Genomic DNA, 19,457 nt, shown 5'->3' with positions numbered 1-19,457 from the left:
ACAGTACTTTTTCACCTCCTTTATGGTACTTTTTCCAATTGCAGAGTACTGAAAAGTTATTTAAACCAAAGATGAAAATTGATCTTCTAGGAGCAAATTTTGGAGAAAAAGAGAATTGGATCAGGACATTTGAGTGGTGCAACATGGTGCAGTGTCCTTCAGATCAGCAAGGGCTAATTCATAGACCAGAAGTATCATTTAAAATGATTAATGATGTAGGGATACATTTCATTCCAAATTATTTTTTCTAGATGCCAACTCCAACCCAGTGAACTTCAGCATAAAACATTCTTGTTTTGGCCGCGAGTTGTAGACTGAGCTACAGTAAGGCCGGATCTCTCGCAGATGTATCGGGGAAAGTTGGAGACTGCAGGACATAAACTAGATTCTCAGTAGAGGCAGCCTTTAGTGGCTACATCAGCTGTGTTTACTCTAGTGTTTGTATGAACCTTTAGGGCTAGTTCACAGTGCTCAGCTACGTTGCAGAATAATTCTGCATATCAACTCACTGACCATACAGTTCTATGGGGCTGTTAACATCTCTACGTTGTAGCTGATCACATTATTCCAGCTTTCTGCATGCAGCCTTTGTATCAATGTCTATGTCCAGTCTCCATTGCAGTTCGCACACATTATAATGCATGCATTATGCAACAGACCACTGTGAATACAGTCTTAGAGTTTCATACACACATCCAATTTTGATTCCACGAACTGTCACCTGAGGGATCATCTCCCGTCCCGATCCCTGCTGGATGACAATAATCTTAAGTGTGTGCCCAGCTTTAGAGTGAAAGTCAGGCTTGTGATACCTGTTGGTTGGGTCAGTTTATGTCTCAGAACTAAGAGTTGCTTTGTACTTCACCTGAAGACTTCATTAGTAGCAGGCTTTAGAGGAAATGTAGGTTAGATTGGGAATATGAGACAATGGACTGAAAGATGAAAAACCTTTTGCCGAAATTCTCAAATATGCATGGCCCACAAATTAATATCCCTACTAGCGATGGCCCGAACCTCCGATTTTCGGATCGCGAACCGGGTTCGCGAACTTCTGCAAAAAGTTTGGTTCGCGTGAACTTCCGCGAACTGCAATAGACTTCAATGGGGAGGCGAACTTGGAAAACTAGAAACATTTATGCTGGCCACAAAAGTTATGGAAAATATGTTTCAACGGGTCTAACACCTGGAGGGGCATGGCGGAGTGGGATACATGCCAAAAGTCCCGGGGAAAAATCTGGATTGGACGCAAAGCAACGTTTTAAGGACAGAAATCACATTGAATGCTAAATTGCAGGCCTAAAGTGCTTTAAAACATCTTGCATGTGTATACATCAATCAGGGAGTGTAATTAGAGTACTGCTTCGCACTGACACACCAAACTCACTGTGTAACGCACCGCAAACAGCTGTTTGCATAGTGACGGCTGTGCTGGACTGGTGCGCACCATGGCAAGATTGCTCTTCCTCAGATAATGTCTGACTGCCTTATCAACTTTCAATGGTTCTTTCTCTAACATAGTTAAAGCTTAAATCTATTTTTTTAAATTACTTTTTCTGCTGGCTGTTCACTGGCTGTAACGAGAATCTGATATGGAGGGCAAGTCTGCCATTGCAAGTGACCACGGGTAATGGCTGGGGAATCCTGGTTTGATTCCAGTCCGGAGTGGGAGCCTAAGAAACGGCTCCCGCCACCACACATCCAAGGAAGGCAGCAGGCACGCTGTGGGCAAAGGAGCAGGAACGGCTAACACACACATCCAAGGAAGGCAGCAGGCATGGCATGCACGTCCCCAGGTAGTGACCAAAAATAACAATACAGGAGGACTCTCGAGGCCCTGCTGTATATGAGATGAATCAACTTTAAATCCTTTAACGAGAATCTGTTATGGAGGGCAAGTCTGCCATCCATTCAAGTGAAAGGTATGCACTGACTGCCAGGTATAATACAATGTGCAGTCACAGATGCAGTGAAAGGTATGCAGTGACTGCAAACAGCGGCCGTGCTGGACTGGCGACGGCTGTGCTGGACTGGTGCGCACCATGACGACAGTGCAGGTGATGGCGGCTTTCCAGCCATATGGTAGCTGAATGACAGAACAGTGACTGTCCAGCTGAACAAATTTGGTCTGTCCACAATGAAGCAACGACCTTATTATCTTTGGTGTGCCACCCCCCCCCCCCCCCCCGAGACACTCATATAGCCAGCGGTCATTGCTTCATTGTGATACGCAAGCCCATTCACCGCGGTAAGGTAACGATCACGAAGGGAAATAGACACATGTACATTCCTTTTGTTTTGTTGTTGCAGCTGCAGTGCAGCCAGAAAAATTGGGCAGGCATGTACACGCACCAGAAAAATTATTATAGCAGCCGCTGCTAGGACCCTGTTTGTGGTGGTGAAGAAGGCAGTCTAGCGGCCTGCTGGCAGAGGTGCTGTGTGGGGAGCAACTTAGTCTTAGGACAGGCAGCCAGTCACACGGCGTGCAGGCAGAGATGCTGTATGTGGGGACTGACTTAGTCTTGGGGCGGGCAGTAGCCCTCCGGGATCCATGCCTCATTCATTTTGATAAAGGTCAGGTACTAAACACTTTTGTGACTTAGGCGACTTCTCTTCTCAGTGACAATGCCTCCAGCTGCGCTGAAGGTCCTTTCTGACAGGACACTTAAGGCAGGGCAAGACAGAAGTTGGATGGCAAATTGGGACAGCTCTGGCTACAGGTCAAGCCTGCGCACCCAGTAGTCCAAGGGTTCATTGCTGCTCACAGTTTCTACATCCACACTTAAGGCCAGGTAGTCGGCTACCTGCCGGTCCAGGCGTTGGTGGAGGGTGGATCCGGAAGCGCTAAGTCAAGGCGTTGGACTAAAGAATGTCCGCATGTCCGACATCACCATGAGATAGCTGGAGCCTCCTGTCCTTGCCTACGTGGACATGGGAGGAGGATTACTGGCAGTGGTACCTTTATTGCGTTGTGCTGTGACATCACCATTAAATCCATTGTAAAGCATAGTTGACAGCTTGTTCTGCATGTGCTGCATCATTTCTGCCTTCTGGTGAGTTGGTAACATGTCCGCCACTTTGTGCCTATACCGAGGGTCTAGTAGCGTGTCCACCCAGTACAGCTCATTCCCCTTGAGTTTTTTTTTATACGGGGGTCCCTCAACAGGCTGGACAGCATGAAAGATGACATCTTCACAAAGTTGGATGCAGACGTACTATCCATCACCTCTTGCTCTTCCTCAGTGACGTTGTAATGATCTGCTCAGCTGCCTTTGCAGACCTGACCATTGTTCAGGTCTGCATTCTGCAGGTCTCTGGAAGAGAGAACTTTTGTCAGTTTTTTTCCACTAACCCTCCAGGACAGGTATACATCGAGACTTGGCCCCTCCCAGGAAACAGGAAACATCCACAAGCCTCTCTATAAATAAAAAAATCCGTCAGGTGATCGGCAGTATGGATGTTTCCTGTTCCAGGGACAGGTCTCTCTATACCTGCGCTGCATGTCCTGGAGAGCCTGGGTGGCTAAGGGCTGTTGGCGTGGCGGAACCTGGAGGACAACTAGCTGTGGTGAAGTTGGGGGGTGTCCGCTTACCTCTCTGAAGAGCATTGTGGTGTTATCGGGGGAGAGAGGGCCGCGAATGGAGTTCTTGGATATGGCAGGCGCCGCCGGCTGGACTGACGAACAGGCACGCTGCGGGAGTAGGCGGAGGCTGAAGCGGGCGCAGCGTGCCAGACGCTAAGATGGCGGACGGTGCACTTCCGCTTCCGCGTGTCGTCATTTCCGCCCGCCGGAATTAAGAACCTGCGGCGTTCCTCGCGTCTCTGCACTCGTGCAGGACGCAGTATGGAGGCACAGTCAGCACCAGTATCCGGAGCGAGTCAGGCGGCTCCTGAGGAGGATCTGAGACAGGAATCAAGGGATTCCAGCAAGGTATTGGTCACAAACAAACGGTGGTTTATGTGATGCCTATGCTACTATGCTGCAGAGATATTTAATGCTGACTGCTGCTAGAGGAACTTTGTATTAGTGATAATCTGATGGTTAAAGATTGTATCACTTAGTATGCTGATATTTTTTGTTGCTAAAACCCAGGTGATGAGTTGTTTAGTGACAGTGGTTTTTTGGGGTTTTTGTGTATTGTTGCAGGCAACTCCAGCTTCAGGCTCAGGTTCAGCTGCAGCATCAACAGAAGCATCAGAACCTGTTAGGCCTAAAAAACGCTGTCCCTCTTGCAATATAAAACTGCCAGTGTCTTGGAAGAAATTACTATGTCAACAATGTGCAACTAGAGTATTGAACGAAGAATCTGCAGTAGCTTATAAAGATTTCCTTAGGATGGTGCGCAAGGAAATGTCTGATTCCATGAAAGTTTTTAGGGAATCAATGTCGGCTCAAACTGTGGTTAATCAACCTCCAATTGTTATTACACAAGTACCGAGTGGTTCTGGAACTATGTTCCCAGCCACCTCAGGGGCACAAACAATATTTCAACCTATAAATATTGATCAAGCGGCCTCAAGTATAAACTTACAACCACCAGTTATGCCTGTGGAACAGCCGGGGGCAGTCTCTGCCATTCCCATTGATACACCGGTAGAGGGGCAGATACCAGGGGCAGAGTCTGGTCATAAAAAGGCTAGAACTAAAACAGATCGCCCGGTGCTATCTGATTCTGAACCAGAAGAATATTCAGAGGACATTTCTGAATGTGATTCAGAGGATGAGGTATCAGAAAAAGATCAGGATAAGCCGTCAAAATTCAGATTCTCGGCTAATGAAACGGATGAGCTTTTAAAAGCTATTTATGATTCATTAGGTCTGAAACAAGATTCCCCAGCGTCCATGTCTGCACACGATGCTTTATACGCAGGTATGGAAGGTTTAAAGCCCATGGTATTTCCTGTTCATCCATCTACAAAACAATTAATTGATAGTCAATGGAAGAACCCAGATAGAAAAGTTTTTCTATCCAGGGGTTTCAAAAGAAGATTTCCCTTTGCTGAGGAGGATTGCAAACAATGGGATAAATGTCCCAAATTGGATGCAGCCTTCTCACAAGTTCATAAGGAAAATGAACTATCTTTTGAGGATCTAGGATTCCTAAAAGATCAGTCAGATAAAAAAGCGGAATTCGCGTTAAAAAAGACGTGGTCGGCAATTTGTGCGAATTTTCGTCCAGCTGCCGCAACCACTTGCGTAGGTCGTACATTAGATATGTGGATGCATCAGGTAATGCATCATATTAAAATGGGATCTAGTAAAGAAACTATTCTTAATTCTTTCACAGTAATGTTTAAAGCTATAAACTTTATAATTGATGCAGCAACGGAGTCAATTCGTTTAACCGCTAGGGCTGCAGCTTTATCTAATGTAGCCAGACGGAATATCTGGATTAAAACCTGGGAAGGTAGTAACATATCTAAAAGTAAATTATGTACCATTCCCTTTTCAGGGGATTTGTTATTTGGGCATCAACTAGACGAAATACTAGAAAGATCCTCAGATAAGAAGAAGGGATTTCCTAAGAAAACCCAATTCAGACCAGGGAAAAGGTTTTTTCGGAAAAACCGTCAAGGCAATAAGCCCAGGCCACAAAACAAATGTAAGTCCTGGTCTTTTTCAAGGGAACAGAACAGACCAAACGCCTTGTTTGGAAGTTCAGACCCTTCAACAAAAAAACAGCAGTGACAACGAACTGGCTGTGGGGGGAAGGCTGGCCCTATTTTACCCACAGTGGCAAAGGTTTACAACCAGCCCGTTTATCCTCAGTCTAATACAGTCAGGGTATCACATTGTGTTCCATCAAAAACCTCTGACAAGATTTATAGTGACAAAACGATTTCAGGCAGTGGAAGAACAGATGGCTATAAGTTCTATTCTACAAGATATGATTCTAAGGAAGGTAGTCACTTTGGTTCCAATCCGGGAGCAGGGGAGATGTTTTTACTCAAGGATTTTCCTAGTGAAAAAACCGTCGGGGAATTACCGTCTCATATTAAATCTCAAACCTTTAAATCCATTCATAAAGCATCAGAGTTTCAGGATGGAGTCAATTTTTTCTCTCAGGAACCTTCTGACAGCCAATTGTTTTATGTTAAGCATAGACCTCAAGGACGCATACTGGCATGTCCCGATCGAGGAGAAATCTCAAAGATTTCTCAGGTTCGCAGTGAAGGAATCCTCAGGGATAACCCATTATCAATTCCGTTGCCTCCCTTTTGGCATAAAATCCGCTCCGAGGATTTTTACCAAAGTGATTGCCGAGATAGTAGCAGATCTCCACAGGAAAGGGATCATGATTGTCCCTTACCTGGACGATCTGTTGATATTTGCAGAATCAAAACAAATACTGTTATCTCAAAGAGAGATTGTGGTGCAAACTCTCCAGCAGGCGGGATGGATCATAAGTCTGGAGAAATCACAGATGGATCCCACACAGAAGATACTGTTTTTGGGATTTTTAATAGACTCAATTCACCAAAAGATGTTTCTACCAGAATTGAAAGTTTTGAAAATAATACAGCAAATCCAGAATTTCAGACAACTAGAAAGTATATCAATCTGAGATGCCATGAGATTACTGGGACTGCTAAATTCAGCAGCTCCAGCAGTCCAGTGGGCAATGAAGCATGTTCGAGTATTACAGGCATGGATCCTGAAGAACTGGAACAAGTCAATCCAGTCTTTGGATCTCTCAATACTAATACCGGAATCGGTAAAGGAAGACTTACGGTGGTGGATGAATCCTTGCACACTTACCCAGGGAAAGTCTTGGAGTTTTCCAACTCAAATAATCTTAACTACAGACGCAAGCATGTCAGGTTGGGGGGCTCATGTTCAGGACTTCAGAGTGCAGGGTCTCTGGCAAAGTCATATGCAAGGTCAGTCTTCAAACTACAGAGAATTGATGGCCGTGAAATTAGCTCTAATAGCAACACAGCACATAGTGGCAGCAAAACATCTGCAAGTAAGAACAGACAACTCCACAGTAGTAGCGTACATAAATCGCCAAGGTGGAACAAAGTCGCAGAAATTGATGAATCTTTCACTAGAGATATTGGACTTAGCAGAGCAAAATCTTTTGTCACTTACAGCAATACATCTGAAAGGATCATTGAATACACTAGCAGATCTGCTCAGTCGCAAACAGTTGTCGAACATAGAATGGGAATTAAACCAGGAGGTTTATCGATGGATAACAACAATCTGGGGCAGTCCAAGCATAGATTTGTTTGCCAACAGGGACAATACCAAATGTCATCAGTTCTATTCCCTGAATACCAGAGACAATCCAACAGCGATAGATGCCTTGGCACAGACATGGGATTTCGAACTGGCGTTTGCCTTTCCACCACTGAATCTTCTACCGTTAGTACTGAAAAAGGTAGCAATATCCAAAGTAACATTGATTTTGATTGCACCAAATTGGCCGAGAAGATCATGGTATCCCATGCTTCTCAAGTTGAAAATAGCGGAACCAGTACTACTTCCGTTTCTAGACAATTTAGTGTCAATTCGGGGGCGAGTTGTTCCACAACTAAACAAATGGAAATTAACAGCTTGGCTACTGAGGAATTAATTCTGAAGAGTTATGGACTATCAAATAAAGTAATAGACACTCTGATTAAAAGTCGTAAGAAGAATACAAGAGCAATATACATGAAATATTGGAAAACCTTTAATCTGTGGAAAGAACAGACAGGGTTTAAAGCAAATGAAATTGCTACCGTACTTGAATTTTTACAAAGTGGCGTAGATAAAAAATTGGCCTTAAGTACTATTAAGGTCCAGATATCAGCACTTTCAGTTTTTTTGGACAAGCAATTAGCGGTGCATCCGTTAATCGCTCGGTTCATCAGGTCAGTAGAAAGGAACAGACCTATTCGGGTTAAGCCATTTCCAAAATGGGACTTATCAGTGGTATTAAAGGCCTTGACCAAACCTTCGTTTCAGTTTTCACCTGATATGGATTTACGGTTATTAACGTTTAAAACTATTTTTTTGGTAGCAATTACATCTGCAAGGAGAGTAAGCGAGTTGGAAGCTTTATCTTGTAGAGAACCTTACTGTATTTTTTATGACGACAGAGTAGTATTAAGAACTAGCGCAGAGTTTATTCCGAAGGTAGGAGACATTTTTTATCGTTCTCAAGAGATTGTGTTACCAAGCTTCTACCCGATGCCGTCAAATGACAAGGAGGAAGAACGACATCATTTAGACGTAAGACAAATGCTGTTAAATTATCTACAAAGAATTCAAAGTATAAGGAAGACGGAAGCTCTATTTGTAAATTTTACTGGGAAATTGATAGGTCAGAGGGCTTCAAAGAGAACAATAGCGAATTGGATAAAGTTATGTATTTTGGAAGCGTACAAGGTTATGGAGGCCACGCCTCCTAAAGATCTTAAAGCGCATTCTACCAGGGGGACAGCGACAACTTGGGCCTTCAGAGCTGGTGCTTCCCCGGTGGAAATCTGTAAAGCAGCAACGTGGAAGAATTTGGGGACGTTCATGCGGCACTACAGATTGGATCATATATCGTCATCGGACCAGGACTTCGGTAGAAAGGTCCTGCAGGCGGTCAGCCCACCCTAAGGTTAGTTTCTTGGTCATCATCTCGATGTATACCTGTCCTGGAGGGTTAGTGGAAAAAACTAAACATTAGCTTACCTGGTAATTTTATTTTAGGTAACCCTCCAGGACAGGTGGGGTAACCCGCCCATATAACATATAATTATAACTGTGTATAATATGTTTACTCTAAACATTGGTATATATATATATATTTACATGGTATAAATAGTTAGGTGTCAGGTAGTTTAGACCTGTTTGGTTATTTTTCTTGCATAATACTGCCGATCACCTGACGGATTTTTTTATTTATAGAGAGGCTTGTGGATGTTTCCTGTTTCCTGGGAGGGGCCAAGTCTCGATGTATACCTGTCCTGGAGGGTTACCTAAAATAAAATTTCCAGGTAAGCTAATGTTTAGTTTTCAGCTTGCTGCTGCTTGGGAATTTGCATACGTTTGTCATGCAAATTGCCTAGCCACATCCCTTATAGGCCTACTCTATATATACCATGTGATATCACAGACCTTGGCTGGTCATAAGGATTCTTCCTGTGAAACACTCTGGAGAGTGTCAGCCTTGCTCATTGTTTGAATATCAGCTTAGAGTATTCCTGGGACTGCACTCGGCAGGTTCCCTAGTGCAGTTAGGATTGCTTATCTGTTTTGTTTGTCTGTTGCGATTGTCCTGTCCCAGCGGTGGTCGACAGGAAATCGTTCTGTGTGTCTGGGTGCTAACCAGAACAGCGGTTGTTACTGGTAGCCCCTTCTGATCTGTCTTCCTGGATCGCACTGGCCTCTTTTCGCTGGTGCTGTGGATCCTATCTCTTGCCTGTTCTTGTTTTTGTGTGTCTGTCTTGTCTGCTACGAACGCTTGCTGGAGGCTCGGTGAGGTAACCGTTAAGCAAGCACTCACATCCTCTGTTTTATGTTTGTCTGTCGGTGGTTAGTTAGGCGTGTTTGTCTCTATTGTGCTTATCACGTGGAGACCGGGCATAAACGCGTGCACTGTTGCGAATGAGTGCGGTGTTCGCGTTTAGCTAGCGTTTGTTATTTTCCGTATCTCCTCATTGTATGATTTGCTGTGCCTTTGCTACTCTTGTGCTCTGCCTTGCTGTAGCCTTGTGTCACGTCTGGCGATCGCACCTCTCGCGATCGCGTTCCTGCTTCATATCTGCTGTGGTGTGTGCACCGTCGCGGGTTGGCGACTAGTTTGGTGCACACACTTACAATCTGTCTCTATGCTCATTCTCAATCGCCTCTCTTGCGATTGCGTTTCTTCCCTTCGTACAATTCCTGTCTGGCGTGTGTGGTAGGGCAGAGGAGCTGTTCCTCTGCACTCCACAGCTCCACCTGCCGACAGGAATTTCCCTCTACAGGTGCATTGCACCTTCTGCTGGGTTTCCTCAAATTATACGCTTGTGGAGGATTTCTGCAGTGTCAGTGCACGCCTTGTGCACTGATTACGGAGAGAATTCCACAATCGTTACAGTATGACCAGCACAACCAAAATTCCCAGTGTAGAGGGAATTTCTGATTTGTACGATTTTGTTGAATATGGGTCCTGTATCTGGACTCTGAAACCAGAGATGAGTTTATATCAGAATGTTTCAGATTTTTGGCAAATCCTGAATTTCAGGCCACCAGCATTTCCACTTGGAGTGCTCAGATTGCTTACAATCTTTTCCAAGAGGATCTGTTTTTAAGGGCGGATGAGTGTGCCAAACACGTGAATCTGAGACATAACCCTCGCAGATTTCTGAGTCATGTATTGTCTCGTAAGCTTGGAATTCCCCTGCCAGGTTATTTCTATGGCCTGGAATCCACTGAAATCAGCAAACGCGAAACGCTACCGCTAGCGTTTTGTCTGAGCGGTTTGCAAGCGGATTCATGCGCGTGTTCGGTCGCGTTTTGCAACATTGTATTTTTTTGCTCAGTGGTTGCGTAGCGTTTTGCGTTTTTATCCTGATTGGTCCTGTGAAGTATTTTTCATTTTGTTACAGTGTGCTGAACCGCAAAACGCTAGCAAAACCGCTCAGTTTAGGTTTTGCTGCGCGTTTCCGCTAGCGTTTCAATACTTTACATTGAAACGCTAACGCTCCCAAAATGCTGCAGTCCTGCGTTTGCGTTTGTCCTGCGTTTGCGTTTCTAGGAAACGCAAACGCTCCTGTGGAAGTTGCCCCATCCATTAACATTAGCCCAGCGTTTTGGCAAAGTGCTAGCGTATCGCAGCGCTGCCAAAATAGCTCCTGTGGGTTCCAGCCCTATGAGTTTTTTCCTGCAGAGCATGATGCTGATCAGATCAGCTCATGCAACATTTCTGTGTCATTACCATATGTTAATGAATTGGTGCTTGCAGGCCAATCTGCTGATTCGGCTTGTCAGCCAAAAGATTCGTTCCCATAGCAACCACAAATAGGGAGGTTATTTCTGTCAAGTCTGAAATGTGCAGAACCATTCAGTATGATAATCAGTTTAATGTTTCTCATGCCACTTCAGCCTCTAAGCAGATGCACGACACACAGAACGATTTCCTGTCGACCACTGCTGGGACAGGACAATTGCAACAGACAAACAAAACAGATAAGCAATCCTAACTGCACTAGGGAACCTGCCGAGTGCAGTCCCAGGAATACTCTAAGCTGATATTCAAACAATGAGCAAGGCTGACACTCTCCAGAGTGTTTCACAGGAAGAATCCTTATGACCAGCCAAGGTCTGTGATATCACATGGTATATGTAGAGCAGGCCTACAAGGGATGTGGCTAGGCAATTTTCATGACAAACGTATGCAAATTCCCCAGCAGCAGCAAGCTGAAAAACTGACAAAAGGTCTCTCTACCAGAGACCTGCAGAATGCAGACCTGAACAATGGTCAAAAAGCTGCCTGCCTGCACAGGCAGCTGAGCAGATCATTACAGTACCCCCCCCCCCTCCAGGGTCGAATTCCAGACGACCCTCAAAACTGCTATTAGCAAAAGACTCCAACCGAAGACTCATGAAGGTCGGGAAAGCCCGACAAGGTCCGATTCCAGAGTCAGTCCACCTGAAACCGACCTCATCGGAAGCAGAAGCCACCGAAACATGCCCATCAGTACTACAAGTCTCAGTGTAACACCCATCAGGACTGTGAATGCCAGATAAGAAGCCATCGACACCCTCCAGACCATACCCACCACCTTCCAAGGAGCGTCCGAAGACACCATACCTGCCACAATACCTGTTCGAAGTGTCTCTTTCAAAACAAAAGCCACTGTTGATCCTATCCAGGGTATCAAGCAAAATCTCTCCCGGAATCTCCCAAAACCCTTTGGAGCCCTGCAGAGATCCCAAGAGGCCAGACGCTCACCAGGCTCACAAGGAGAACCGCCAAGAACCCCTATGGAACCAATGATTATTCTGGATTCAGAATTACCCAGACACCCATCAAGATCAGGACTTTCCGGGACCACTTCTGGGCATGCGACCAGGCAGGCCATATCAGAGCATGTCTCCACTGAGGAAGCATCTGAGTATGCTGGTAACCGAGGCACACTTGGGCTTTCTGGGTCACAGAGCACACTGGGGTACACCAGCACAGGAGAAACCTCAGGACATGTCGGGGAACTGCAAACCTCAGAGTCTGATACGAGAAAACCAAAACCAGGACCGGGCATAAATTCATCACGAGTAGGGGCCACAGGCACTGGTCTTTCAAAAGAAGACTCGGACTCAAATTCAGAAATTTCTGTGACTGCAATATCATCATTGACTACACATGCATGAAGCTCCATCAGAGCTTCAAAGGTAGTCAGCACAACAGCAATGCCTACTGAAGTGGGCAGCACCTCAGAAGGACTTGGGGGGCAGGAGACATCTCCTACAAGTTCTGGACCCTTTGGGAGGAACTCAGAGGTCTCCAGGACATCAGACAAGACCTCAGGAACATCATTTTTCAAGTTTTCTGAGAAGGATTCTGAACTATCCATGTTACGCACGACACGCTCCAGGAAGTAAGCGTACTGGATCAAGTCGCTGATGGTGCCTTCACCTCAAACCTCCCCAAACCTCCTCAAACAGCCGCATGAGTCTGCATGCATTTCGCATCAGTGTCCAGTTGTTGGGCCAGAACATCCCCATCTCCCCAGATTGTGTCCTTCTACTGAAATTGTACAGGTACTGGGTGACGGCTTTCTTCTTTTCTAGCAGGCGAGAACATGACCAGGGTCGAATTCCAGCGAGTCGGGCTATCACATATCGAGCGTCTCACCGGCAAGTTGTTTCTCTGCTGAATGCCTGCAAAGCGTGCCATGGCCGTGTAAGACCACCTGAAATGCCCACACAACTTCCTGGCCTGCTTCAGGACGTCCTCTAAGCCTGGGTACTTTGACACATATCTTTGAATGACTAGATTCAGCACATGTGCCATGCAGAACACATGTGTCACCTTTCCCAAATTCAAAGCGGAAAGGAGATTGCTGCCGTTGTCACACACCACGTTGCCAATCTCCAGCTGGCGCGGGGCCAGCCACTGATCCACCTGTTTGTTAAGAGCAGCCAGGAGAGCTGCTCCAGTGTGACTCTCCGCTTTGAGGCAAGACATGTCTAAGATGGTGTGACACTGTCGTACCTGGCATGCAGCATAGGCCCTGGGGAGATAGGGTTGTGTAGCTGGAGAGGAGATCGCAGCACCAGTAGAGTTGAACTGACACTCAGCCAAGGAGGAGGAGAAGGAGGATGACAGCGAAGAGGATGTAGCAGGAGGAGAGGAGGTGGCAGGAGGCCTGCCTGCAAGCCGTGGAGGTGTCACAAATTGGTCCGCAGCACAGCCACTTACTCCCTGCTTGCCATCGGTAACCAGGTTGATCCAATGGGCTGTGTAAGTTATGTACCTGCCCGGACCGTGCTTGGCAGACCAGGCATCCGTGGTCAGATGGAGCCTTGACCCAATGCTGTGTGCCAGAGTTGACTCTCAGCTTCACGGTACAGTTTGGATATCACCTTTTTAGAGAAATTGTGGCCTGGTATCTGCCACTTCGGTGTCCCAATGGCCACAAATTTATGGAAGGCCTCAGAGTCCACCAGCTTGTAACAGCTGGCGATCTAACAGTTCCGCCATGCCAGCTGTCAGACGCCGGGCAAGGGGATAACTGGCAGAAATTTGTTTCTTCCGCTCAAAGATTTCCTTTACGGGCAGAGGAGTAGGAACCGCTCAAGGGCAGAGGCGGAGTGGAGGAGGGTGGCTGTGAAGGTGCAAGTGAGAAAGCGGCTGAATATGCTACACCTGAAGGAGGAAGAGGAGAAGGAGGGTGGCTTTTCTTTTGTGTGCTGTTTTTGCTCAGGTGCTCTTCCAATTGCATTTTGTGCTTTTTCTCCTTCGTAAGGCACTTGTCCCTACGTGAGTGTTGGCCTTTCCACAGCTCAATTTTTGGAGGCAGAGACAACAGATGGCATTGCTCCGATCTGAGGCACACACATTAAAAAATTTCCAAACCGCTGAGCCCCCCTGGGGTGATGGCACTATGGTGGCATCAGCAGCTGACGTTGAAGGGCATGTTCGCTGGCTGTACATAGGTGGCGATACATGGTGCCGGACACTGCCACCAGCTGTTTCTGACGACAAGCTCTCCCTGCTTCTTTCAGCAACTCGTCTCCTCCTACTCCTCTCTGACTCCCCCTCTGAACTGTCCCCCCATTCATCTCCTCTGTTGGGAACATACGTGGGATCCGTATCATCGTCATCATAATCATCCTGCCCAGCTTCGCTTGCCTCAGACACCTCCAAAACTGCACCAACAGCAGGTACTTCATCATCTTCACACGTTACGTCCATAGTGTCACTGCCTAACTCAGACATATGAGGTGGTGTAACTTGCTTAGCGCCTTCATCTGGTTGTAACAATAATTGCTGTGAATCAGTTAATTCACCACCAATTAACTCCTGCAAAGTGCCAAATGCAACGGATTTGGTGCTTGCAGTAGCGCTGGTGGCTGCGGAAGATGAGGTGTTCTGTGTTAAGTAGTCAACCACGTCCTGACAATCTTGGGAGTTGATGGGACATGCCTTCTACCGAGCACTGTACTTTGGTCGAGGGTCGCATGAAATCACATCAACATGACCTCGCACAGACCTGCCGGGTGGCCTTCCTCTGGGTCTGCCTCTACCTCTGCCTGTTTTGTCCGTTGTGTCCATATCGGGGGGGATGAAGTGAAAGGTATGCACTTACTTGACTAATACAATGTGCAGTCACACAGGTGCAGTTAACAGGTATGCACAGAGTGGGATATTACACTGCATGCGCTCACGTAGGTAGGTGGGTGCACTGAACACAACAGATAGGTATATCCAGTGATGAGGTGGGTGCAATGATCACAACTGGTAGGTATATGCAGTGATGGGTATTACAATGTGCACCTGTCACACACAGACAAGTAGCGGACAGGCACAGTGACACTGTGTGTGCTCACGTAGGTGGGTGGGTGCACAGTGAACAACAGGTAGGTATATGCAGTGGGTATTACAATGTGCACCTGTCACACACAGACAGGTAGTGGACAGGCACAGTGACACTGCGTGCCCTCACGTAGGTGGGTGGGTGCACAGTGAACAACAGGTAGGTAGGTATATGCAGTGATGGGTAATGTGCACCTGTCACACACACACAGGTAGTCACTGAATGTGCTGGGCCTGACAGTGGCACACACAGTATAATTTAGCAAGGCTGTTTATGTAACACAAGTGTCAGTGGGACACACACAGGAAAAAAAATAGACCACATGAACAAGATTAGCTCTCAAAAGAGCTGTTGTGGGGTGCTATTTTAGCAATAAGAATCAACAAGGAGCAAGCTAACAAGCCTACAAGAGCCTAACTACTCTTTCCCTATGAGAGAGTCTACAGCAGCTGTCCCTTCTCTATTTACTGCAGGCACACAAGTGAGTATAATGGCCAGCGTGCCTGCCTTTTATAAGCGGGGGAGTGGCTCCAGGAGGGAGTGTAGCCTGATTGGCTACAATGTGCCTGCTGACTGTGATGTAGAGAGTCAAAGGTGACCCTAATGGTGCATTATGGGGGCGAACCGAACTTCCGGAAAAGTTTGCGGTTCTCCGCGATCGAGAACCACGGAAGTTCGCCGGGAACTGTTCGCCAGCGGCGCGGAACTGTTTGGGCCATCTCTAATCCCTACCACTGTTTGAGGCCTATTAGGAACATAACAATTTGAAGGAAACTCATGTTTTGTCATTTATTATTAGTATACACGCAGAGGCAAGCACTAGATTTCAGTGGCTGCTCATTGTAACTTACTGTACTCATCTGAGTTAACCAATTAGTGACACTAATTGTTCATATTTACTTTCATGTCACACTTTTCTTTCAGATAACTTCCAAAGCAATTCTTGTTGGTCACACAACTCCTATCACCTGTTTAGCAAAGGCAAGGGATTTTGAAAAGCAGCCATATGTTGTGAGTGGAGCAGAAAATGGGTAAGTGCCAAATGGGGTCTTAATGAAAAAAATGAAGAAATTAGTTTCATTTGATACATGTGTAACAGAAAGAAGTGTAGAGGGCCCAGATGTATTTAAAGTAATATGTATTTTAAAGAGGAACTTTAACCAAGGATTGAACATCATCCCAATCAGTAGCTGATACCCCCTTTCCCACGAAAAAGCTTTGTAATGGACATAACGGATAACGGACCCTTTTAAATTAATTTGGTCTAGATTTTGTGATCACTTATGATATCCCACTTCAAAGATGTTGCCAGAATGATTGCCAGCACCCTTAAAGCTGAAGAATATGGTCCTTTCACAAGATAATTTATTAGTCATGAATATGCTTTGGAGTAACTTTTGGACATTCCCATCAATTTTTAGGATTCCTTACCTGATTGCTACATTTCTTTTAACAAAATAAACAACAATAGACATTTTAGCACGTGGTGACATTTTTACTGCTGGCAAGTGATGTCACTGGAAGGAGATGCTGCTTGCTATTTTGGCAGTTGTAAACAGCTGTTATTTCCCACAATGCAACAAGGCTCCCACAGTGTGATGTCAGAACCATGGTCCTGACATCACACTGTGGGAGGGGTTTCACCACAATATCAGCCATACAGAGCACCCTGATGATCCATTTGGGAAAAGGTAAATATTTCCCATGGTAAAGGGGGTGTCAGCTACTGATTGGGATGAAGTTCAGTTCTTGGTTACGCTTTCTCTTTAACTTGCTTTGGTAGATTAGCTGTCCTTTTATGTAGTCAGTTAGTGAATTGGTAACAGTTACTAGTTGTATGCTGGAAAGTAATAGCCATGGATTGGTGGATGGGGATTGCTGAAATGTGGCTCCCTTATACAAGGGTTATTAACACATTTGATCACAAGTCCTCAAAGTGGACCTGAACTCTTGCACAGGACAGAAGGAAAACAGAGAAAAATGCACACTGTGTGTTTTTAGAGAGAAGAGCCTGTCTAATACCCCTTCATCTGTGACTAATCACAACTGTAATTAGATCTCTGGGATTTTTCAGCTGGCTGCCTTGGCAGAGCAGCTAATTTGCAAACACAGGATGTTAACAACATGTCTGCTTCCATGAAAGCAGGAAGCAGACACACTGTAGATTTATTGCAGGATTTGTATCAACTGTAACAAAGAAATATTTTTCTTTAAAGGTAATTATGCTGCTGCGTTTCTTTTAGAGCAGAGAGGACGTTCTGAGTTCAGGTCCGCTTCAAGGCTATTCTTGTGGAGCAGTTCAAAGATGCAGTAGTTCTGTATTGTACTACAGCTTCATAAATCAGTTGTTCACATTATATTACAGAGCTCTTAAGAGGTTTTTAAAAAAAAAAAAAATTTAAATGTTCCTGCTAACAAGAGAAAAGATCACTGTATAGAAAGATAATTCTCTCAATGGGCGTTTATGTTCCTTATTACAAGCAGAAATAAACATATTATTTGTAAGATAAACAGAATTGCTTGAAATTATTATGTCAACTATGTTTGGTTTGATCAAATTTTAGGTTTAAAAGCCTAAAAGGATTATAGGAAAAAAGACTAATGGGTCTTTAGCCTGGGCTGAACATGTATAGTATAATAAAGCTTTAATCTGAGACTCTAAGGGCTTGATTCACAAAAGTGAAAAGGCGCTTATCACGTGCAAACTGCCTCTTTGTGCGCTAATGTGCGCATAAGAGTTTGCGCGCCTAAAGTTTAGTGCGCGTAAAGTTTTATGCGCACTACTTCGCGTGCAAAATCAGCTACTTCGCGTGCTAAGTAGTGTGATAAGCATACATTGCACGTGAAGCAGCTAATTTTGCGCACAAAGTAAAACTTTACGCGTGCTAACTAGCACGCGAACAGTAACAGCTTTGCCGTGCAAACTACTTAGCACCCTAGTTTGCACGTGCAAAGCTTTTAGGCGTGCTAACTGTGTTAGCACCCTTTAGTGAATCAAGCCCTAAATATTTCAAGCAAAACTAAATGAGTCCTCATGGTGGCACTGTTTCATCTCCTTAGCCTATGTGTTTGAATGAAAACAACACCAGCACAGCAATAGCCACGTTCCTTTCAAAACGTGTGGTTGAGGTTCTGTGAAATGACCCATTTTCTGCAGGATGTAGTTCTGAAGAATGATACTTGTGGTGACACATTGATGAGACGTAATGGCAGTATACTTACAATTTGTTTTACTCCAGACGTGGCCTTAAACTTTAGTTTGATGCTAGGCAGCAGGGTGTAATTACCTAAACAAAGACAACTACATTCAGTATGCCATCCATTCTTAATGACCTCAACATTTTCTCCGCCAGTAATCTCTTACAAAGGGCTACATAAATGATAAGCATTCACTTAAACACAGTTCTTAAACCTAAAAAATATGGTGTCACAGAATAGTGATGGCTAGCTGAGTGGAAATAAAAATGAGTAACCCGGGGTCATGTCTTTCAGGGAGATGTGTGTATGGAACGTCATCACTGGTCACTGCATCGAGAATGTCAAGCTCCCATATAGACACACGGCAATCTGCGTGAGTATCATGGACTTGTCAAAGCATTCCGCTCGAAAAGTATGCATTTAGGACTCTTAACCCTCAGTTGTTCACTCCCTTAAGGAGGAATTGTTCCCATTCACATTTAAATTTATGTTTAACCTCCAGGCCTCTAGTGGGTGCTTAGCTTACAAATGAGTATTGGCAAAGCAAACACGATAGACCAGATTTACTAAGACATCTCTGGGTGGGATAATCACAGATCATAACAAATATATGTGATGCTGCAAAACTGACCTCTGCTATTAGAAATCATTTGTTATTAGACTATAGAGATTTGCAACCCTCAGTTGGCCCTATGAGATCATAGTGAAGGTTGTTGAAAAGTTAATAAATCAGTAATTGAATATAGAGTGATTGCAATAATTCCCGGTGCCCTCACAGTGAAGTTTTTTTTTAATCTAGAAAGATCACATGTGATCTCTATTGATCTTTCTTTATTCCAGACATTCATTGCTAAACAACATGATGATGACAAGCAGCAGGAAAAACTGTTTTTTTTTTTCCTGTGAGACTCCTATTACACCTGCCTTGCAAGTGTGTATTGTGTTGCATTTTTTTTTGCCGTAGAGTAATGCAATTACAATGCAAGGCAATGTACCTAGCACACTTACTGTGTCACGTGCACCAGAAGCTCCAGATCTGCGGCTAACCCACCAGCAATGCAGCGGTGACGGAAGTCATGTAAGTCAATGGGTGACGCAGGGATTTTAAATATGTTGGCAGTGGCAGCGCACATGCATGGAATGACTGGAATACAGCGAGAACCCAGGAATCCCAGTGATGTACTTCCTGTCCAGTAGGGAGTACGTCATGAGGCGAGGGGTGGAGCACTCTGCCGCAGAGTCATTTGAATAAAGTGCCA

The 19,457-nt window shown here is 45.2% G+C and overlaps 1 protein-coding gene across 5 annotated transcripts in view; it reads left to right on the top strand.

Annotated features, from left to right (window-relative positions):
- The window catches only part of WDR72 (WD repeat domain 72), a 558,532-nt gene that overhangs the window by 289,112 nt on the left and 249,963 nt on the right, over window positions 1–19,457 (top strand). For all 5 annotated transcript variants that reach the window (XM_068275478.1, XM_068275479.1, XM_068275474.1 and 2 more), the window contains 2 exons: window positions 15,925–16,031; window positions 18,493–18,571. In XM_068275478.1, coding sequence (XP_068131579.1) covers window positions 15,925–16,031; window positions 18,493–18,571 — 186 coding nt within the window. The remainder of the gene's footprint in view (window positions 1–15,924; window positions 16,032–18,492; window positions 18,572–19,457) is intronic.

Source organism: Hyperolius riggenbachi, chromosome 3 (assembly GCF_040937935.1).
Source record: "Hyperolius riggenbachi isolate aHypRig1 chromosome 3, aHypRig1.pri, whole genome shotgun sequence".
In the NCBI taxonomy this organism is placed as follows: domain Eukaryota; kingdom Metazoa; phylum Chordata; class Amphibia; order Anura; family Hyperoliidae; genus Hyperolius; species Hyperolius riggenbachi.
Note: the sequence above shows the minus strand (reverse complement) of the source record. Positions and strands in the feature narration are given on the sequence as shown.